The sequence below is a fragment of the Diceros bicornis genome, chromosome 3, assembly GCF_020826845.1.
Source record: "Diceros bicornis minor isolate mBicDic1 chromosome 3, mDicBic1.mat.cur, whole genome shotgun sequence".
Taxonomy (NCBI): Eukaryota; Metazoa; Chordata; class Mammalia; order Perissodactyla; family Rhinocerotidae; genus Diceros; species Diceros bicornis.
The window spans coordinates 7,077,915-7,102,527 of record NC_080742.1 but is presented as its reverse complement, the minus strand read 5'-3'; the positions used below and the strand labels follow the sequence as shown (position 1 = coordinate 7,102,527).

At 38.0% G+C, this 24,613-nt stretch overlaps 1 protein-coding gene across 1 annotated transcript in view; it reads left to right on the top strand.

The window, feature by feature from the left end:
- The window catches only part of SUGCT (succinyl-CoA:glutarate-CoA transferase), a 728,470-nt gene that overhangs the window by 29,194 nt on the left and 674,663 nt on the right, over positions 1-24,613 (top strand). The window contains exon 6 of the mRNA XM_058570632.1: positions 3,046-3,166. Within this exon, the coding sequence (XP_058426615.1) occupies positions 3,046-3,166 (121 nt within the window). The remainder of the gene's footprint in view (positions 1-3,045; positions 3,167-24,613) is intronic.

Here is a 24,613-nt window from a genome sequence, read left to right as displayed (position 1 = left end):
GTTGTGGAGGCATCCTACATACAAATAGAGGAAGATTGGCACAGATGTTAGCTCAGGGCTAATCTACCTCAAGCAAAAAAAGAGGAATATTGCCAGTGGACGTTAGCTCAGGGTGACTCTTCCTCACCAAAAAAAAAAAAAAAAAAAAAAAAATTGAATACTTTCCTATTAGCATAACTTATTCATTATATTTATTTTCTTGTCTTATTGAAACAGTGAATTTGTTTGTAGTCCATCTGGATACTTTATGTGGATTGAGATGTGAGCTATGATTCCATAGAAGTCTAAAAATACAAATACTCTACATAGTTAAAAAATTTTTTTTTGTTGTGATAAAGTATATGTAACATAAAATTTTCAGTTTTAACCATTTTTAAGTGTACAATTCAGTGGCATTAATTACATTTACGTATTGTTGCACAGCCATCACTACTGATTCCAAAATGTTTCATCATCACAGACAGAAACTCTGTTTCCATTAAGCAATAACTCTCCACTTCCCTCTCCCCTAAACCCTGATAATCTCTAATCTACTTTCTGTTTCTATGAATTTGCCTATTCTGGATATTTCATATAAATGAAATCATACAATATTTGTACTTTTGCATCTGGTTAATTTCACTTAATGTAATGTTTTCAAGGTTCATCCATGTTGTAGCATGTATCTGAATGTCATTCCTTTTTATGGCTGAATAATATTCCACTTTATGGATGGATTTATTTGTCTGTTGATGGACACTTGGGTTGTTTCCACCTTTTAGATATTTTGAATAAATGCTGCTATTAACATTTGCATACAAGTATCTGTTTGAGTTCCTGTTTTCATTTCTTTTGGGTATATACCTAGTATACCAGCATTGCTGGGTCATATGGTAACTCTTTTTTTTTTTTTTTGTGAGGAAGATCAGCTCTGAGCTAGCATCCATGCCAATCCTCTTTTTGTTGAGAAAGACTGGCCCTGGGCTAACATCCGTGCCCATCTTCCTCTCAATTTTATTTTTTATTTTTTTACTGAGGAAGATTGGCCCTGGGCTAACATCTGTGCCTATCTCCTCTACTTTATGTGGGACGCCGCCACAGCATGGCTTGAGAAGCGATGTGTCAGTGCATGCCCAGGATCTGAACCCGTGAACCCCGGGCCGCCGAAGTGGAGCGCGTGCCCTTAACTGCTGTACCACCGGGCCAGCCCCTGGGTCATTTGGTAATTCTATGGTTAACTTTTTGAGGCACCCACACAGGATTTTTTAAATTTAAAAATAATTTATTAAATGTCATTTGCGTAAGGTACTTTATCGTACCTTATCGTACGTACCTCACCATGCAGAATACATGCAGTGAGAGGTGACCAATGTGGAAACCTAGTTGTGTTTGATGTAGTTTATTTTCTTTAGTGCCTGCAGGAGTGCCTTGTAAGTAGTAAATAGAGGCTTAGAAAAATTTGTGGAATAAATTGAAGTGTAACTGTAGCTTTGTGTTTTATTTAATACTAACATCTGCCCTTCCTTCAAACCCCCAAGCAATACTTGGTAGAATCATTAACAAATAAATGCATCTTTATTGGGACTCTCCCTGGAACATACTGCATGCAGTTGCCCATGTGAGAAGTAGCTCAAATGTTAATTGGTGCCTGAAATTTGGAAAGGATGTCTATATGGCTTGAGATTTGGGGCATATACTTAAACCTTTCTGTCTCTGTCCTATATCTTAATATATTTATCATTCCTCTCTTGACAGGTGGTCCTCTGGGCCTCTGGTGCTTCTATTTCAGGAGCTCTGGAGAATAACTTATTTCCTTGAGAAGTCTCCTAAGATTTCCCCCACTTCCCCTAATTTTGTTAAGTCAGAAAATTCCATATATACACTCCAAATTTGGTGACACAATATCAGACAGGCACTCAATTTATTTACGTGTTTCCATCTAACACTTATGTTAATTTAACCTTTTCCATTTAGAGCAAAGGTTGGCAAACTATGGGGGCCAAATCAGGTTTGTTTTTATATGACCCGTGGACTAAAAGTGGATTTTACATTTTTAAAGATTATAAACAAAAATAAAGAAGAATATGTGATAGACAATGGATGTGGCCTGCAGAGGCTAAAATATATACTATTTTATCTTTTATGGAAAAAGTTTGCCCACCTCTGATCTAGAGTCTTATTCTATTACATTAGTTTATGTGTGTGAATAAATCTAAACCTAAGTCAACATGGCAATTAAAACTTTGTTGAATAATTATTAAGGACTTGGATATGTTCAAGAATTACTGTAATTAATTTTTCTGGATGACCTAGTATAATTTTTGTGATGACTTTAAAAAAGACTTTAAAAGATATGTAGTCACAATTGAAATTTTGAAAAGAATTTTGATAGTAAGGTTTATAATGGTTCACTGTCCTCTAATTCCTGTAGCAGTCATCTTGGAATAAAAATCTGGGTCTTGTTTCTGACAGCTACTGATTCAGTGGGTTATAGTTTAAAATTTTTCTTTTTAAAAAACTGATTCATTAAGTACATTTAAAACTCTTTGGAAAGAAAGCATCTAAAAAGTATGAAAGCATTTCGGAATCATGTTTACATGTCTGAGCGCTTATATGTGCATGTTGCAATGAGGAATATTGCATAATAAGGATGGAGAGTAGTAAAGACATTGTATTTAGTTTTTTGTAAAGGGTTTAAAGATGTTTTTCATATATTTTATATACTTATATTCTAATTTTTCTACCTAAACTTCTGAGAATGTTTTTGGACCATGTAACCTAGCAGTTTCTTACATTTAACATAAGCAGAATCCATTTAATACCATCGTATTTACTGAAAATTTTAATAGTCATTATTTTACTGACAGTAATACCTCAAGGAGTTGACTAGAACCTTTATGTTTATCTAATTCTACTTTGTAATTCTGTTTTTCCTGTCATTCTTCTGGACTGTTACAAAGTGAGGATCAATTGTGTTTACTGAAATTAGAATTCTATCATGTGGGGATTTGTTGAAAGTTTGGAAGTCCCTTAAGAAGTCTGACTCATCTTCGTCTCTTCCTTCAGCTTGCAGCTGTTTGTGATGTATTTGTGGAAAACTATGTCCCTGGCAAACTGTCTGCAGTGGGCCTGGGATATGAAGATATAGACAAGATTGCTCCTCACATCATCTATTGTTCCATCACAGGTATTTGAACCCCACTCCTTTGTCAATGAGTAGGTTTTCCAATTTCTGCGTTTCTTTGTTTATATAAGAAACCTCTTGGGGCCGGCCTGGTGGCTCAGCGGTTGGGTGCACGTGCTCCGCTACTGGCAGCCCGGGTTCGGATCCTGGGCTCGCACCAACGCACTGCTTGTCCGGCCATGCTGAGGCGGCGTCCCACATACAGCAACTAGAAGGATGTGCAACTATGATGTACAACTATCTACTGAGGCTTTGGGGAAAAAAGGAGGAGGATTGGCAATAGATGTTAGCTCAGAGCCAGTCTTCCTCAGCAAAAAGAGGAGGATTAGCACTGATGTTAGCTCAGGGCTGATCTTCCTCACACACACAAAAAAAAGAAACCTCTTGCTAGTGTTGGTTTTCTTGAAGTGATTTTGGTCTCCCTCTCCCGGCCCCGCAAGCCATTTTAGGTTGCTGAAAATTAACCACTAAAGAACATTAACTCAGATGAACATTTCTCGTATAGTTATTGGCTATTTGTATTTCTTCTGTGAATTGTATGCCTGTAGTTTTTGCCAGTTTTTCTATTGATATTTTACAAACATTGACAAAGTACTGTTATTAACTCATATATAGAATTATAGGTGAAATATTAAAAGATAACACAGGAACTCTACATATTCCTTCAGTATGTTCAAAAGTGCTAAGCCAAGTGAAGGAAAAGAGTGCTAGAAAGTCTTCCAGATTGTTCAGCTCTTGCTGGTGACCTCGTGTGTGTGTGTGTGTGTATGTGTGTGTGTCTTTAGGCCAAAGAGGAAAAAAGTCATTATTTATTTTCACATATTTCATAAGCACTTAACTATTAATTAGGGATGCAGTATGGGAAAGTGACTCTTAAAATTGTAAGTTACATTAATAGCTTTTGTCAGAAAAATTCATAATATTTTCAGCCTTTATTTATTCATCCACCAAATATTTACTGCAGACCTATGATCTGCCAGGCAGTATTCTAAGGTTCTGGATACAGCAGTGAATAACACATATTTAGGCTCTCAAGGAGATTTACATTCTAGGTTAGGAAGATAGACAGTAAATAAATAAACACATTCTTTTGTTTCTTGTTTTTGTAATTGAGTCCAGTAGTGATAAGGGTTAAAGAGAGAAATAAAGTAGAGCAAGGCAGATGGGGTGAGGAGGAGCTATTTTATATGGGGAGGTGAGAGAAGTCTTCATTGATACGGTGACATTTGAGCAGAGACCTGAATGAAGTAAAGGAATGAATCATATAGATATTGGCGAAGAGAGTTTTAGGCAGTGGAACAGCAAGTACAAAGAACTTGAGGCAAGAAGGTGCTGGGCATGTTTGAGGACCAGCAAGGATGGCTGAAGCAGAGTGAGCAAAGGGGCATGGAACAGAAAGAAAATCAAGAGATGTTGGTTAGCAACATCATAAAGGGCTTGTGGGTTACTCTTAAGGAATTTCACTTTTACTTTGAGTAAGATTGTAAGCTAATGGAATGTTTTGAGCCGGGGAATGACATGATCTGACATATTTTTAACAGGATCACTCTTGCTCCTGTGTTGAGAATAGACTGTAGACAACAAGGGTGAAGGTAGAAGAACAATTATGAAGTTACTGAGATAGTCCAGGCTCCAGATGGTGGTGGCTTGGATTAGAGTAGTAGGGCTGGAGGTAGTTGAAGAATGAGAGGATCCTGAATGTTTTCAAGATGAAGTTGATAAGATTTGCAGATGTGAGTATCACAGAAAGACTAGAGTTAAGGATGACTCAAAGGTTTTGGCCTGAGCAATTAGGAGAATGTAATTGCTATTTACAGAGTTGAACAAGACTGTGGAAAGAAGTTTTGGTAGGGAAAATGTCAAGAGTTCAGTTCTAGACATGTCTAGCTTGAGATGCTTATTAGATATCCAAGTGGAGACATAGGGTAAGGGATTGGATCTAAGAGTCAGGAGTTCTGGGGAGACGTAAAATTTGATAGTTATGAGCAAATAGATAGTATTTGAAACCTGGTTGAGATCATTTAGAGAGTGAGTGTGTATTAGAAAGGAGAATCTGAGAGGCTGAGCCTGATGCCTATAATGACTAAATGTTTGGGAAATGATGAGGGCACATTGAAGGGGATTGTGAAGGAATTGTCAACGAGGTGGGAGGAGAAGCTCCTGGAAGCCAAGTGAAGAAAGTGTTTATTTTCATGGACATTTTAAGCTTAAAAGTATAGGCAGGGGCCGGTCCCGTGGCTTAGCGGTTAAGTACGTGTGCTCTGCTGCTGGCGCCCCGGGTTCGGACCCCGGGCGCGCACCGACGCACCGCTTCGCCGGCCACGCTGAGACCGCGTCCCACATACAGCAACTGGAAGGATGTGCAACTATGACATACAAGTATCTGCTGGGGTTTTGGGGGAAAAAATAAATTAAAAAAAAAAAAGTTAATCTCATAAAAAAAAAGTATAGGCAGTTTAAGCAGAAAGGCATAAAGCATATATGGACCTGAGTTACTTGGCGTTCCTAAATTCACCACACTCTCTCTCACTTCAGAGCCTTTCCACATGATGTTCCCATTTTTGGAAAACTATTCCCCTACCACACCTGGTTACTTTCTCTTTGTCCTTCAGATCTCAGCTTGGGTGCCATTGCTTTTGTGCAGACTTTCTTGATCCCTGAAGATTGGGCTGGGTGTTCTCGATCATATTTTGCATTTGCCTCTTTACTAGCTTTTCTCCACCACTATCCTGCAGGCTTTTTCTATTCCCAGTTCCACACGCAGTGCAGAACACACAGTAGAGACTCAGCAGGAGTTTCTTGAATCAATGAATAAGTAATCAGAACTTGACTGAAGAGCTTTGAATAGCTGCAATTTTTTTCTGCATTCCACTTTTCAGAGATAAGGGTAAGTGGTAAATATTATGTTTGTATTTTCCAAAGAAACTTTCAGAAGATAGCCTGGGGTTAGTGCATAGATTGGTCTAATCTGTAGTTTCTTTATCCATAGCACTATACAATGATCATTGCTTTAAGGAAAAGAACCTGTACCATGAAGTAAATATTCAATTACTGTCATTAGGTCACTATACCTTAAGTTTCTTTCCTAAGGCAGGAAGGGAACTAGTACATTTGAAAAAGATTTTAGGGCCGGCCCTGTGGCTAAGCGGTGAAGTGCACGTGCTCTGCTTTTGGCGGCCCGGGTTCGGATCCCGGGCGCGCACCCACGCACTGCTTCTCCAGCCATGCTGAGGCCGCGTCCCACATATAGCAACTAGGATGTGCAACTATGACATACAACTATCTACTGGGGCTTTGGGGAAAAAAAAAAGGAGGAGGATTGGCAATAGATGTTAGCTCAGAGCCGGTCTTCCTCAGCAAAAACAGGAGGATTAGCATGGATGTTAGCTCAGGGCTGATCTTCCTCAAAAAAAAAAAAAAGAAAAAGATATTATAAAGGAACTAAGCAAAAACTTTACTCCTTATATTTTAGTAGTTTATCTTAAAATAGATATCTGAAAATCTTGTTTTACTGTAAAAGCCACAAAAATATACCTTAAAAATATTTATTATTCCTAAGATAATAATAACCAAAATACTCTTTTATCTCTGCATTCAGGTTAATTGAAATATTGTAATGACTATGACATATTTCTTTAGTATAAATAGTGCTTTTCACAGTGTAATTATCTTTATGGTAGTATTTTCATATACAGTAAGCTGTAACTGCAATGTTTGGCTGATTGTTATTATTTTAGATAGGATGAAGAACCCAGTGATCATTAACTTCTCTACTGAATCAACATGAGAGACAGGTTCTGTACATCATAGACAACTCTTTGCCACTAGATCTGACTCTTTTTTAGATGTACTATTTTATAGATCTGTAATTACACTTTCATTTTTGTGTTTATTTATCAATATTTGTATATGTGAGAGAGAGGGAGAAATTTTTCCTTAGAATCTTATAATCCAATGGAAATTTTGATGTCTAAAATATTAAAATATTATCTTCTGAATTACTTATTATGTAAAAATGCTACATAACTAACAAATGCAAAATCTTATATGACAATAAGCATTTATTTCTCATGTCTGTGGGTTGGCTGGGATTCAGCTGATCTATATTGGTTAGGTTTGGCTCCAGGTTGCAGGCTGGGGCCTGGTCTGCTCTGCCTGTCTCTTATACTCCTTGGACCAGTGGCTACCAAATGCATGTTCTCCTCATAGTGAAAGGCAAGTGCACAAGAGAACAAGCCCTATCTTACAAGCATGTTTAAAGCCTATGCTCGCATCACATCTGCTAATATTTCTTTGGTCAAAGCAGGTCACATGGGCAAACCCAATACCAATGGGTAGAGAAATATATTCTGCCCTAGTGGTGGGAACTACAAAGTCACACGGCAAAGGGCATGGATTCCGAGAAGGGTGAAGATTGGGAATACTGCATTTTGTCACATCACCCAGCCAAGTAAAATGCTAATCCACTTGGGAAGCCTCTCACTTCCCAAAGTTTCCCATCTATAACTAACAATGGTTAGAGTCAAAAAATCTTCTGGGCCATGCTTGTGATTGGAGAATCTCTAAGTTTTCTTCCAGTTCTCAGATCTTGTATTAATATTTTAGTGCAACAAAACGCCTTGGAGATAGATTATATAATTCAGTACTTCTCAGCTAGGGGAAGAATGGGAGTATCATATGCTTTTCAATTATATGGATGGAGGAATAAGGAGGTGATGGGGAGAGGCAATGTGTAATCTGAAAATCACCTCTCGTAGTTCTATAATCCTCTACATCCCCACTTTCTGACAATCATTAGGAAAACATCGATACAGTTCATTCTCCTTTATTTTCTGTTAAGGAAACAGGTCCAGAATGGCTAAGGGATCTAAGGTCACACAGCTATTTAATGGCAGACAGGTTTAAAAACTCAGGCTTCCTGACATAATATTAAGAGCCTCTGTGCTTTCCATTCTTAGACATATATCATTGTTAAGTGATTACAGGGATTTTGTGATTACAAGACACTGCACAGCTCTACTTGTGAATAATATATTTTTGCTATTCTCTTTCATTTGTTGTTAATATATTTGCATTGGTGGAAGTCATGAACAAATTTGCTCACCAGAGAGTCTAAATTTCAACAGATTCTTTTGGAAACAAAGGTCATTTATGAGTCATGAGTTTGTCTCTATATAATGCACGGGCCATCTCTTTTTTTTTTTTTTTTTTTTTTTTTTTTTTTTTGTGAGGAGATCAGCCCTGAGCTAACATCCGCCAATCCTCCTCTTTTTTTGCTGAGGAAGACGGCCCTGAGCTAACATCGGTGCCTATCTTCCTCCACTTTATATGGGACGCCGCCACAGCATGGCTTACCAAGCAGTGCGTCGGTGCGCGCCCGGGATCCGAACCAGCGAACCCCGGGCCGCCGCAGCGGAGCGCGCGCACTTAACCGCTTGCGCCACCGGGCCGGCCCCGGGCCATCTCTTTTTTAGAAGTTTGATATTCTTGGTAATCACTGTTTGTTTTTTATTTTTTAATAAGACTGATTAGGTCACTCTAAAGTTGCACATGTTATGATTGGGATTGTAGACTTTCCTGATGTTTCCCAGTGGTATTGCTGTCTTGTCAGTGCTGTCCAGCCCAAATAGTCTGTTCTCACTCACTTGTTGGCCTTATTGCTGATGAGAGTAATCTTAGAATGGTTGGGAGATTTGCTTTAATGCACTCTGACAGTTGTGTGGTTGAAATTGCCTCAGTCTGTGAAATCTGGTCTGCAGGACAGAAATGCTAGACTGATCACAAGGGAGGAAGGATCTGACTGTTTTTCTTAGTATGGTCTTCTTGTCATTCCAGAGGAAGCTGAGTATGAACATTAGGGGGCAGTGTTGAAAAAGCTATAATTCACTAAGAATTACTTTTTGAGAAAACTGCAGTTTCCTGTGTACCAGTGGGTAGAGAGAATCTTTGAAATGTCATATTTATATTTTTTAAGAAGTTTTTTTTTAAGTGACCATTCTCTACCTCTCTATACTTTTGGAAGTATAATGATATTTTTCTTAACAATGTAATTTTAAGTTGTAACTTCTTTCTTTTGTGTCTTCTGAGCCTGTTGTGAATTATAAAAATTTAGCAGTAAGAATGCTCTCTACCACATTTAAAAATATTTATTTTTTTCTCCTTGTTAACTTCATTACTCTCTTTATAGAAGGATGAATATTACATTACATTATTGACTAGACTAATTTTGTGGTAGGAACGTTGTGTATGTTTACCTTTAATAAAATTTCCTTATTTTTTTTTTTTTTAAGGAAAGGGATTTCCAAAGTGCCTTTTGATTTTTGTGAATTCTCCAATGGCATTTTCTTAATCTCTGTCCTTGTATGAACAGATTGCAGGGTCTGACTTGGGGATAGGGCCTCATAAGGGATCTCAGAACTCAATTCAGAGAGAATATTCCAGAGACTTAGATCCACTCTTTAGTTTTTGTTTTTTTTTTTTTTTGTGAGGAAGATCAACCCTGAGCTAACATCCATGCTAATCCTCCTCTTTTTGCTGAGGAAGACCGGCTCGGAGCTAACATCTATTGCCAATCCTCCTCCTTTGTTTTTTTTCCCCCCAAAGCCCCAGCAGACAGTTGTACGTCACAGCTGCACATCCCTCCAGCCGCTGCATGTGGGACTTGGGCCCCAGCATGGCCAGAGAAGCGGTGCGTCGGTGCGCGCCGGGATCCGAACCCCGGCGCAGCGGAGCGTGTGTACCCAACCGCTAAGCCACGGGGCGGCCCACTCTCTTTAGTTTTAAATAGAAAAAGCTTGAGAGCTCTACTTATGAAATGGAGGAATAGCATATGTAAAAACAAAGGGACAAGAATAGTCAAGACAGTTTTAACTAACCATAGTAATAAGATGGTGTAATATTAGATAAAGAAATAGATCAATGGAACAGAATAGAGAGCTCAGAAATATTCTGGCACATATATGGAAACCTGTGTTTTTGGGGGCTTATACTACAGATCATTAAAGGATGGTATATGCAGTAATTGATGGTAGCACAATTGGTTATCCTCGTGGAGAAAGATAAAATTGAACTTCGAGTTTATTCTTTACAGTAAAATAATGTTCCAGGTGGACTTAAACTCTAAAGATAAAAAGGAAAACTTTAAAACTTTTAGAAAACAATATAGGAAAATGTCTTTATGATCTTAGGGCAGGGAAGAATTTTGTAGACTATATATAAAAAGTACAAACTACAAAAAAAAAATTGATCAACTTGACTACTTATTAAAATGAGAAACTTTTGTGCCATAAGAAAGCAAGAAGACAAGTCATAGACACTTGCAAGATAAATGACAATTAATAACCAGAATATATAAAATATTCCTTCAAATCAAATAAAAAAAGAAGACAATTCAACAGAAAAATGGGCAAGCTCCAGAAAAGGAAACCTGAATGGCCAGTAAAAAGTTACTCAGCCTCAATAGTCCTTAGGCGAATGTAAATTAAAACAAAAATAATATTCCATTTCACACCTAGGAGACTGACAAGTTAAAAGTCTGACAATACCAAGTGTGGATGAAGCAGGGAAACTCTTGAACATTGCTGGAGCACTGTAAATTTGTATCCGTGTTGGAAAGCAATTTGGCAAGCCCTTTTGTACGCAAGTCTATCCTGTGACCTACAGCTTCCCTTCCAGGTATCCTTATAGAAACTCTCGAACACGTGCATGAGGAGACATGAAGAAGAATGTTCATAGCAGCATTGTTTGTAATAGCAACATATGAAGATATTAAGTATACTTCAACAGGAAAATGGGTAAATGTGTAGTATAATAGGATATTATTAAGCAATGGAAAGAGTGAACTAGAAATGTATAAAATCAATGTAGATTAATTTTACAAATATAGTATTCAGTGAAGAAAGCAAGTTACAAAAGATGATATACAGAATATTATTTTTATAGCATTAAAATCATACAAAATATTATATATATTTTTAATATTTCAGTCATATGTGGTTAAAATATAAAGACATGCATGGTAATGAAAAATACTAAATTCAAGAGAATAATTACCCTTGGGGAGTGGGGAGGGAGGGATATGGGACAGGGAAGGGATATGCACAGAACTTCAGCTATATTTGCCAAATAAGCTGACTGGCTGGTACATGAATATTTGTTATATTATTCTGTATCCTCTTTTATGTTTGAAATAACAGCAACAAAAGATTCAGAAATACCCAAAGAATTCCCTTCCTTCCTTCCTTCCCTCCTTCTTTCCCTTTGTACCCCCACCCCCTACTCCAACACATATTTCTTGAGCTCCTGTATATTCCTGGCTGTGTTGAGTGTATAGAGTGAACAACACAGACATGGTTCCTTCCTTTAAGGAGCTTGCAGCCTAGTGTCAGAGACATTTTATGAACAAGTTAAAACATATGGTATGGCATGTACTAACAAATTGTGCTGTTATGAAAGAATCAAACAAGGTACTATGATAGAGATTAATAGAGGAGGGGATGCATACTGTAAATGGGAGGGTCAGGGAAGGCTTTCTGGGGAGGTAAAATTTAATAGACCTAAAGTCTGAGAAGGAGCCAGCCATGCAAAGAGCAAGGGGAGGAGTGATTCAGGCAGAGAGAACACCATGTGCAAAGGCCCTGAGGTAGGAAAGATCTAGATACCTTTAAAGACCAAAGAGAAAGCCAATGTGCCTGGAATACCAAAAACTGGGAGCAAACTGCTTAAGAAGACGCTGCATAGGTGTGCAAATGCCATGGCATGCTGGAAGGGGTTTAAGCAGTAGAGGGGTATGATCCAAATTACATTAGAAATAATCTTTAAAAGAAGTAGGACTCAAATGCTGATTGACTCAGTGAAGAATTTTATTATAAGCATTTGACTTTGAAATAAGGTTCATATTTCAGAGAGTAGCTATTAAGATAAAATTTCTTTGGATTACTAAAGTCCCCATAGTGTTTCAGAGTCAACAGCAGAGAATGATGAGCCCAAATGGATATGGCACATTATCTGGCAACTGCATCCAACTTTCATATCATGGCAACGACAATACAAAACAAAACACTACTGCAGTCGGATTCCTGTGGAGTGAGTTAGTCTGTGTATATATATATTCTCATCATTTTCTGCATATCTACCACATAACCACACCTTTTAAAAAATGAATAATTAGAAGTCTGCCTGCACTGTAAATCCATAAATTTTTTTTTTTGTGAGGAAGATCAGCCTTGAGCTAACATCCATGCTAATCCTCCTTTTTTTTTTTTTTTTTGCTGAGGAAAACCGGTTCTGAGCTAACATCGATTGCCACTCCTCCTCCTTTTTTCCCCCAAAACCCCAGTAGATAGTTGTATGTCATAGTTACACATCCTTCTAGTTGCTGTGTGTGGGACACGGCCTCAGCATGGCCGGAGAAGCAGTGCGTTGGTGCGCGCCCGGGATCCGCACCTGGGCCGCCAGTAGTGGCGCGCGCGCACTTAACTGCTAAGCCACCGGGCCGGCCCCCATAAAAATTTTGAAGTGGAGAAAAAGAAGGACGGAAGGCAAGGAAGGATGGAAGGAGGGAAGAAGGCAAGCAGGAAGGAAGGAAAGGAGGAGGAGAAAGAATCAGAATTAAGTCAAATGGAATAACAATGGGCAAGTTTTTTTTTAACCTCTAAAAACAGTAATCCAGGTTAGTTCACATGATATGCCCATGACATTAAGCATCATTTTTAAATTGAATAAATAATAAATATGGATATGACATTAAAAGGGGTCCTCATAGTCAAAATAATCAGAAACTACACGTCTAAATTATGAGTGTCTCTGTTGTACCCTCTTCTATCAGGAAATATTTTTTTCCCTAGAATTTCAGTGTTGTGGCCATCTGACCAACTTTATAGTCAGTAATTTCTAGCAAAAGTGTGGTTTGACATATTTACCATTTCATACCAAACTCATTATTTAAACAAATAATGACACCATCTCTGCAGGGGAAGAGAAATTTAGCACATAAATACAAGATTTCAAAACACAGACCATAAAGCTAGGGACTGAGATTATATTTCGTCTGTAGATGTGGACTGACTACAGAAAGTGACTTTATGCCTTCATTTTATCCCCCAAGGGCATAACTTTTTTTTTTTTAATAGTATATATATATTTTTTATTGATGTTTTAATGGTTTCTAACATTGTCAAATTTTGGGTTGTACATTTTTGTTTGTCCATCACCATATATATGACTCCCTTCACCCCTTGTGCCCACCTCCCACCCCCACTGCCCCTGGTAACCACAGTCCAGTTTTCTCTGTCCATGTGTTGGTTTATATTCCACATATGAGTGAGATCATACAGTGTTTGTCTTTCTGTTTCTGGCTTATTTCACTTAACATAATACCCTCCAGGTCCATCCATGTTGTTGCAAGTGGGACGATTTTGTCTTTTTTTATGGCTGAGTAGTATTCCATTGTATATATATATACCACATTTTCTTAATCCAATCGTCAGTTGAGGGACACTTAGGTTGCTTCCACTTCTTGGCTATAGTGAATAATGCTGCAATGAACATAGGGGTGCATAAGCCTCTTTGGATTGTTGATGTCAGGTTCGTTGGATAGATTCCCAGTAGTGGGATGGCTGGATCATAGGGCATCTCTATTTTTAATTCTTTGAGGAATCTCCATAACCTTTTTATCTTTAGATATTTCTTTTTACCTTTACACATATAACAGATGTGTTATACAAGTTGGACTCAGTGGAGTATAAACAGAAACTTTATTCTTTCCTGCTCTACCTCTGCAAGCCTGTACTCTTGACTCATTTTCCTTGCTCATGGATAAAATCCCAGGCAAGTCCTATAGATTTCTTTTTCCAGTTATTTCATTTAAAATATTAAAAAGTCCAGTCCAATCTAAAATCAAAACTTTAGACTCTTGTACGATTTATGACTTTTCCCTTTCCCCGACTTGGGGCTGCCTTCTTGGAAGCCTGAAGAGAGAGAGACAGAGACAGAGACAGAGAGTGTGTGTGTGTGTGTGTGTGTGTGTGTGTGTGTGTGTGTGTGTGTGTGTGTGTTGGAAGAGGATAGGCAGTTTCTTCATTCTTCTGTGATCCATCTCTTCCCTATTGTTAGCTGCTGTTTGTGATTCCTTCAGAATCAGGTCCTCTTAGGGAAGGGAAGGGAGTTAACGAGTGCAGAAAAGCTAGTACTAGGCTGGTGTAGCTGGAATCCTGTATTGGAGCCTTCTGTGTGCCTGAAGCTCAGGTGGTGGTTCTTTGTCTTATGGGGAGCTTTGTAGGCTCTTCAGAGACCTCAGACTATAATCCTCCCCCTTCAGCCCCTCGCTTTTTGTGGTCTTCTGTACAGTCTCTGTGTTTGGGTCACCTTGTCCTATAGGCAGCCCTCATGGGTAGAATTCCTTTTATTTATTTATTTATTTATTTATTTTAATTTTATTTATTTATTTTTTCCCCCCAAAGCCCCAGTAGATAGTTGTATGTCATAGCTGCACATCCTTCTAGTTGCTGTGTGTGGGACGCGGCCTCAGCATGGCCGGAGAAGCGGTGCGCCGGTGCGCGCCCGGGATCCGAACCCCGGGCCGCCAGCAGCGGAGTGCGCACACCCAACCGCTAAGCCACGGGCCGGCCCTAGAATTCCTTTTAAAATGAACTAGTTCTGCTCTCTTGATAGTCCACGTGGCCCAATGGGAAAATGCCTCCTTCCTCTTCCTTACCATTGGCGGGAGTGCAGTTTACTCCCAAATCTGTTAGTTCTGCTGCCTTTAACTAACATAACCATGACTTCTTGCTTTTGGCATTTTTTAGGCCAATGCCAAGTGCTTAGGTAATTTCACATTCCCAGAACACAGGCCAAGATCTTAGATGCTTTTCTTGAAGTGTCCCTCATGTGGCTTGAAGTAAATGGCATACAGCTGCCCTCCCTATGGCAGAGTGAAATGCACAGCATGCTGACAACTTTTTCTAAGGAAATCCTTGCTAACGGTCTTCTTTACCTTCCCACCTTTTCTCCGATACCCTCAAATGGATGATAAGCTAAGGGCAGCAAAACTGGTTTCATAATCTTTTAGCATGACCCGCATTGGTATTTGGCACTTATGCCATTCTTTTTGAGTTTGAAGCCTCAGCTGAAACTGAGACAAGAAAGTCCCATTTGAACATTCTTTAACTCAAATTTCATTGAAGAAATATATATTTCAGGTAGTAAAGAATAACATTAAGTGGAGCAAAGCTGAGGTATCTGTCTTCAAAGTTTTTAAGTATGAAAAGATAATATTTAATAAGATAAAAATGACTAATTTCATATACATTTTCCATTATTTAAACACAAATAAAAAGGTCAGTTTTTCCATATAGATAATTTCTAAATAAATATGTTTTCTGATAGCAAATACCTCTTTAAAGCTGATATTGAGTTGTTACTGGGTAGAAGGAACATTATGATAGTTTTCCTTGGGAACTCTTTATGAAACTGTGGGATTAAGTAAATCTACTGGACTGGAACATGGGGAATGATTCCCCATTATGTTAAAAGAGACAAAAATTGCTCTTCTTAAAAGAGCTCTGCTAGGTGTAATTATGGATATGCAGTGAGTACCATCTCATGACACAGTTTTGTACATAAATGTATGTTTGACCTATTCCAGTTCCCAAATACTTTTATTATTCTTATACTGTTAATTGATAAAAGAGAAATCCAACACTTGAAAAGGAAGTTGAGCTGTTTTCTCAATGCTTCAAGATTTCTGAAGCAAAGAGCCTGGGCCTAGAAATATGGTGTAAATCTAGAATCAGTTGGTTTCACCTTTGGTCTCTGATTTCTAATATATGGATATAATAGTTCCCAATTTAAAGAATCTCTTGGGGACCAGAGACCAGCAAGAGGGAAAAAAATGACAATGTTTGTTAATGTCAGAGCAGTAGTTATTTCAAAACCTTCACAAATCGAATGTTTCATTGATTGTGCCAGATAATCATGCCAAGACTTAGCCACTATCCAAAAACCCTGTCATCAGAACTGAATTGTTTCCCCCTGTGGTAATAGGCCTGGGAAATAAATCCATAAATTTAAAGAAACAATACTAGATAAGAAGAAATATTATACTTAACAGGATAAAAAATAAATGTTAGATAAAATTTAGATGACATTTATTTCAAAAATGCTAGTGATTTTTTCCATTCTTTAGATGGCCTTCCAAGCCAGCACTAATGCAATACTACAACTTTCAGCCCTTTATTTGAATTATAGTATCTTTAATCACAAAGGTCAAAAATATGTGGATTAAGTAATAGTCATGTACCCTGAAAGATCAGGGATCTTGGTAGAATATCAGATTGTAGAATCAGTGAATCTGATTTGTAAAGAACATAAAACTCACAAAAGTTTATCAAATGAAAATACCAAAGTTTAAAAGTTTTGGCATACGTATTTGGTTATAAGAAAAACTAGTCAAACAAACAACCTGATTAAAAAATGGGCAAAGGACTTGATAGACATTTCTCCAAAGAGGATGCACAAATGCCAATGAGCACGTGAAAAGATGCTCAACATAACTAATCATTAGGGAAATGCAAATCAAAACTACAATGAGATACCACCTCATACCCATTAGGTGGCTGTTATCAAAAAAACAAAAGATAAGCATTGGTGAGAATGTGGAGAAATTGGAACCCTTGTGCACTGTTGGTGACAATGTAAAATGGTAGAAGCCACGATAGAGTTTCCTAAAAAAATTGAACAGAATATCCAAAAGAACTGAAAGCAGGGACTTGAACATATATTTGCACACCTATGATCATAGCAGCGTTGTCCAAAATAACCAAAGTTGGAACCAACCCAAATGTCCATGAATGGGTGAATGGATAAATAAAATGTGGTATATACATGCAATGGGATATTATTAAGCCGTAAAAAGGAAGGAAATTCTGACACATGCTACAACATGGATGAACCTTGAAGACATTATGCTAAGTGAAATAAGGGAATCATAAAAGGACAAATACTACATGATTCCATTTATATGAGGTACCTAGAGTAGTCAAATTCATAGAGACAGAAAATAGAATGATGGTTGTTAAGAGTTTGGGGGAGGGGAAAATGAGGAGTTATTGCTTAATGAATACAGAGTTTCAGTTTGGGAAGATTAAAAAGTTTTGAAGATGGATGATGGTGATGGTTACACAACAATGTAAATGCCACTGCACTGTATACTTAAAACTGGTTAAAATGGTAAATTTTATGTTATGTATACTTTATCACAATTAAAAAATTAAAATTAAAAAATAAGAGAAAAAAATTTAAAAAGTGAAAAAAAAAAGACTAGTTTAAACTACAAGATATACTATGGAAGAAATTCCTATTACTATTTTACAACCATAAGAAAATCTTGTTTTACTATGTCTTGGATAGTGATCTACAAATTTGAATATTTGACGACTATGTACTGAATATCTAGAGTACTCCTTTGTTCAAGAATAAATTGATTCTTATGGGTATAAATTAGAAGCTCTTTATTTCGAGGATTTAGTCTTATTTCTTTTCAGTCTGATGGAATTAGCACATATATATTGGCATATAGTTGTCATTTACTTAATATTGGCCAATATTCCATTTTTTGTTCAAAATCATATTCCATATACTAATTTTACATCTTTAGATTCTTGTTGCTATTCACTGTGTATTTGTCATTCTGTTGTAAATAATTTATCATTCCTAACATTGTCTGGGAAATACCCAAAAGATTGAGGAAAGGGAATTTAAATGAATACTTTCTGAAGAGCAGATTTGCCTGTTAGGATAAATCGTTAAAATCATGAGAGGTCTAAGAATTGCTGATTTTACTTCAAAATAAAGATATTATAATTATTTTAAAATTTGCAGTCTGAGAAATGAAATTTTATGGTCTCAAGTATTTCTACGAAGGCACATTTCCCCTACTCCAGATAGAAATTTCAATCATGTTTCTTGCAGCTCACCAAGGAAAGCCAATGGAAAGAAATGGGGACATCCTTCACCTTAGTTAGATACACCTAGAATCTTATTCATTCTGTTGCCATCCTTGTATTTGGAATTCTCTACTCTTCTTCCCCCACGATACCTTGGGTCCTTGCCTCCCACACACCCTCAGTTCTCTTTCTAACCCAGCATATGGATTCAGTGATTCCACTAATCTATACATGTTCATGTCCACAAAAATATTCTCATTTAGGGGGCCGGCCTGGTGGCGCAAACAGTTAAGTGTGTGAACGCTCTGCTGCGACAGCCAGGGGTTTGCCGGTGCGGATCCCGGGCGTGCACTGACGCACCACTTGTCAAGCCATGCTGTGGTGGCGTCCCATATAAAGTAGAGGAAGATGGGCATGGATATTAGCCCAGGGCCAGTCTTCCTCAGCAAAAAAAAGAGGAGGATTGGCAGATGTTAGCTCAGGGCCGATCTTCCTCACACACAGAAAAAAAACATTCTCATTTAGATCTTTTACCCGTCAGTGTTTGGTTGAAGGTGCACAGCATCATTTACCAGCAACAAAGTCCTCAGTCTTTATCCTCAGTATTTCTATGGGTCTTTCACTTCTTTGAGAGGGATTCTATAGGCCTCTGCCCTCTAATCCTTCTGCCATTTCAGATCTGATCTGACATTTGGACTTGAACTATTTATTACATCTGGAGGCCATGGGGATTACCAGACATAAGCTATTTGGTCCCTTATTTTGACTATCTTGAGTTATGCAGTATCTGAAACAACCAAAGCTAATGTGAAAAGCATAGAGCAAGGGACAATGTGGCCCAAACACTTCTCAGGTGAAGGTAGTGGGGAAAAGAGGGACAAGCCACAGGAGGAATCTCAGATGGTGAGATATAGGTGTGGAGAGGCAATATGTTAAAAGGCAATATGTTAAAATATATTTCCCTCTCATGCCCTTCCACCTTTCCCACCACCACAGTCCTCAGCATTTCATTGTATTCCTTGCAGTTCTCCAATTTATCTAGAGCAGGGCCCTGGAAGAGCCTGTGGGCCAAATTTCACCAGCTGTCTCTTTTTAAAAATAAAGTTTTATTGGAACACAACCGTTCCCATTTGTATACATATTGTCAATGGCTACTTTTGCCTTGCAGTAGCAGAGTTGAGTAGTTGCAACGGAGACCCCCAAACCCTGCAAAGCCTAAAATATTTACTCTCTGGGACTTTACAGAAAAAGTTTGTAGGCCCCAGATCGGGAGTATTTGATATTCATGGCCTGAAGGCAGGGATGATAATACTAGATGGAGAGAAAAAAAGTACTTTATTTGTTCCCTTTTGAGTCTAGGCTCTGAAGATACTTCGATAGAAAATGCATTATTATGTAAAAGCCAGAAATCTGAGTCTTATGCCTGCATTCCCAAGAATGAAAATAATTCTCCGCAATGAAAATAATTACAGAAGTAGTGAGAAATGGAATCAGGAAAAAATTTACATTTGGTTTGGCCATATAACAAATATCTAATATTTATTGGGTGTTTACTATGTGTTAGGTACTGTGCTAAGCATTTATTATATATTATCTCATAATACATAATTGGCAAAATTTATATATAGGCACATATTGTAATTATGATAACAATTGCTTATCAATTATAAAAAATATGCAGCTTAATTGAAAGCTCTCTACAAGGATTTATGAGACTTGTAGTATTATAGTGCCATGTGACTTTAGGGGAAGTCATTACACTGATCTGAGCCTAAATGTCCTCATCTCTAAAATGGGAATAAATCTGCCCTGCTTACCTCATAGGCTATAGTGAGTCTGAGATGTAATTCATAAAAGTTCTTTCAAAACTGTGAATTATTCCATAGATATTGAAGATATTAAGTCATTAAATATGTTTCACATTGTGTTATGTAAATTTTATATTGGGTATAATACCAGTCATACCTGGAACTCTTTCACGAGACTACATAATAGAGAGCAGAGGCTCAGTAATCAGAGAACCTGGATTGAAGTCCCAGTTCTACCATTATTAGTTGTGTAACTGATACCAAACCAAAGTCAGTTCACTTCTTGGTGAGTTGAAATCAAAGCCTTAACCATAAGTATTTGTCACACAAAGTACAATTTAGTTGCAGCAAATAAGGAGACTAGGGGAATCACTTCCAAAGTCATGGCTCCCTGAGCAAAGGAAAGCAAGTGCCTTTTATTTTTGGTAGGGGAATGAATGTTCAAAAGGGAAGTTTCATCATCACATGTAGAGGTGGGTATAAGCTCGCACAGGTGTAGTTTGAAAACATGCTTTCACAGACATCGCATGTTATGCTAATAAGGCTTAAGCTCCTCCTGGGGCGGAGATCTTAACATTAAAATGAACCAAAGGTAACTATGGGACAGTTTTCGAAGTGCATTGCTGCTGTCATTGGGTTTGGACTGGTTCAGGGCAGTTGGTGATTGTATCTCTTAATGGAACTGAAAAACAACTCTGAGGAACAGTTAAGTGCTTCCGAAACCTCCTTTGAGTTACTTGGGGCAGTTAGTCAGTGATATAACTTTGGTCAGGTTATTTAATCTCTTTCAACTTCTTTTCTGGCTATAAAATGGGAATAGTGGTGCTGGTGCCTCCCCCTACAATGTCATTGTTAGGATTAAATAAGAGTGCAAATGGAATCTATAAAAGTGATACAATCATAACATGCGATATTATTCTCGTACCTTGAGTCTTCTACTCTCCTTCCTCTGCAGTACTCCAGACATTTGCCTTCCACGTGCCCTCAGCCCCAGCACGTGTACAGTGATACTCAAAGCAGAGAGGACACTGCTCTTGAGCAACCATTTCTCAGAGCAGAGACTGTGAACTAAATGTTAATCCTCATGTTCTAATGTTTCCCATGTTCTCTGGCTCAATGCTGCTTTCTGTGCTCACTTCATTGGATGTTGTATTAAAGTGCAGTTATTTTTGCTTTGTAATCTGAGCCAAAATTTAAAAAAAAACAGAAATGGAGGAATGTTTCGTAAGTTAAAAAAAGGAAGAATTTGTGGAACCTATACTGACATGATAGAGTAGCTGTCCATTTAAAAAATGTTTATTGACACAGATACTTTGATGAGTACCAGGACCATAAAGATTAATAAGATGTGGGCAGCCAACAACCCCTGGGGAAGGAGACAGTTTCATATGGAACCAGATAGTCACAAATCAATTTAAGGAATGGGCACAAGTGCTATGGAGCACAGATTAGGAGTTGACTGACTGCGTGGTGGTGGTGGGGTGCTAGGGAAGTCTTAACGGAGGAGATAATAGTTAATTGGCTTTTGAAATATGATTAGTTTTTTTCCAGGCAGAAAAATAGAGGGAAAATACATTTTAAAACTGAATATTCAGTACTTCATTTATTGTGTTTTTTTTTTTTTAATTTTTATTTATTTATTTCCCCCAGAGCCCCAGTAGATAGTTGTATGTCATAGCTGCACATCCTTCTAGTTGCTGTATGTGGGATGCGGCCTCAGCATGGCCGGAGAAGTGGTGTGTTGGTGCGCGCCTGGGATCCGAACCCAGGCCGCCAGCAGCAGAGCGCCACACTTAACTGCTAAGCTACAGGGCCGGCCTGAAAATACATTTTAGACAGTGGGATCGGTTAGGCAAAGGAGTTGAGGCACAAACGACATGGCGTGTTCAAAGAGCAGTGCAGAGTCCTATGTGGATAAAATGTGATGATGAGGCTTGAAAAGTAGGTGAAGCCACACAGAATGTCTTTATATGCCAGACTTATGAGCTTGGCCTCCATCCTGTTATCAGTAGGAAATCATCAAAGATTTTAAGCAAGGAAATGTCATGCTCAAATCCATTTTTGGAAGATAATTAACTGCAGGTGGAGAACTGCATTTAACAAGAGAATATCCTGACAGCAGTAGACCAGTTATAGTTATATTAAAATAGTGTTGGGGAGAAACAGTGAGTCTAAATAAAGTGAAAGGAGGTAGAGTGGAGGGATAAATTAAAGAAAGGTTTGGCATCTGAATTGAGTGACCAAAAGAAAGAAAAAAGGAATTGAGATGATTTCAAGTCTACCTCTAGCCATTAGAGAAGCATCTGGGGATCTGGGAGAAATGAAAATAAGCTCAATATTCGGGGACATAGGAGGAGAGAATTTCAAGAGGAAGGTAAAATCATCAGTGTCAGATACTGTGCAGAGGACATTTCTGTCCTTGTACTCCCCTAGCCCCTTTTATACTATCTTGATTTTAACATTTATAAGATATGTTCATCCCTTTAAATATGCATGCATGGATGCATGCATCCACCCATCCATTTATTCATTCAGCAAGTAAGTATTGCATCTACTCCAAGCCAAGCATTGTAATGTAATTATTTAACTATCTTTCTTCTTCCTTCAAGTATGAGTCTGTGATCACCTTGATAGCAGTACTATCTCCTTTTTCTTTGTAATTCCCAATATTAGCATGATGTCTGTAATGTAGTAGTTGCTCAACAAATGTTCATTGAGTTAATTATTGAGCCAAATAGGATATAGACTGGAAAAAGAAACCATTAAATTAGACAATTAAGAGGTTATTGTTAATCCTGCAACAACAATTCACTAGAATGCTGGGAGAAGAAGCCAAATTATAAGGATGTTTAGGAATGAATGGGAGGTGATAAAATAGAACTGGTGAGCTGTCAATTCTTCAAGAATTTTTAGGTTAAAGGAGAGATGAGAGTTTGGATGGCAGCTTCCAGAGAATAGAGAATTGAGAAGGCTTTGATAATATATGTTTTCTGGAATGCAAAAATTATATCAATATTATATAAAATTTTAGAGAATGGCTAGTGCAGCATTTAAACTATACACAAGTTTTTTAAAAAGTCAGCCTTTTGCTCTGCTATATAGAAAGGCAGATAACTTTGCTGACTGCCCTCTAAATTGATGCTGTCCACTTTTTGCTGAATTCTTCAGGTTACTTATCAATCCTTTCCCTTCTTTAGCTAAGTCATCAAATTCAAGGCAAGCGCTTTTCATATTTTCTCTTATCTCCTTAAGTAGCGTTCCTCCAGGTTCTCCCCAATTTTATATTTCAAATTTAGCAGATGTCTTTGCTATCAAATGGCAATTTACATATTGTATTAGTCAAGGTTCTCCAGGGAAACAGAATCAATAGGATATATCGATGTATAAGAGGAGATTTATTATAGGAATTGACTCATATGGTTATGTGGGCTGAGGAGTCCCACGACCTACCATCTTCAAGCTGGAGATCCAGGAAAGCCAGTGTCTTAATTCAGTCTTAGTTCAAAGGCCTAAGTATGGGGGTGTGGGACAATGGTATAAATTCCAGTTTGAGTCTGAAAGTTCCAGAACCAGCAGCACTGATGTCTGAGGGCAGGAAAAGATGGATGTCTCCGCTCAAGCGAGAGAGAGAGAGAGAGAGAGAGAGAGAGAGAGAGAGAGAGAGAGAGAGAGAGAGAGAGAGAATTTGTTCTTACTCCACTATTTTTAATTCAGGCCCTCAACAGATTGGATGGTGCTCATCCACATTGGTGAGAGCAGTTGTCTTTACAGTCTACTGATTCGAATGCTAATCTCTTCCTGAGCCACCCTCACAGACACACCCAGAAATGATGTTTTATCAGCTATCTGGACATCCCTTAGCCCAGTCAAGTTGACATAAATTTACCATAACACTTGTGTTTCCTCAGTTTCAAGAATCTCTATCTTAACTAATAATAGCTTATATTTATTGAGTTTATGTGATCAAAGCTTTACACGCATTACGTCATTTAGTCCTCATAAGAATTAATACAGTAATACTGTTCATCCTTATTTTTAGTAATGAAACTAAAGCCTAGAGTCTTGTCCAACATCACAAGTCTGGTGCCAAGACTTAATCCTTAACAATGATGATAAATTATCTGAACTTTTTATAGAAAACTGCTATAATACACAACTCCAAAATGTCAATGACTTTATATAATAGAAGGGGCTTTGCTCCATGCAGTCAATCAGGTCCAGCCTTTTTAACCATTATATGATAAATTCGAAAAACCAAAGTAAAATTTTCTTTGAAAACCATAAGTGAGGGCAGGGGGGTTAGGAAAGGCCCCATAGGTGAGGGAACATTTGAGCAATGGTCTGAAGGAAGTGAGGGAATGAATTATATAAACTCATATCTAGAAAAAGAGCATTCTAAGCCGAGATTAGTAAGTGCAAAAGTCCTCAGGTAGAAGTGAGCTTGCCTTGTTCAAGGAACATTGAGGAGTAAATATAGCTGGAGTGGAGTGAGTGTGAGGGAAATTAGCAGAAGATTAGGTTAGACAGGTAGTTGGGGACCAGATCCCATAGGGCCTTGTGGGCAGTTTTGAGGACTTTGGCTTTTGCTTTGAGTGAGATGGCAAACCCATGGGGATTTTTGAGCAGAGGAGTGATATAACCTGGTCTATGTTTTGAAAGTGTTGCAAGGAGACCAATTCAGAGAGTGCTGCATGCACCAG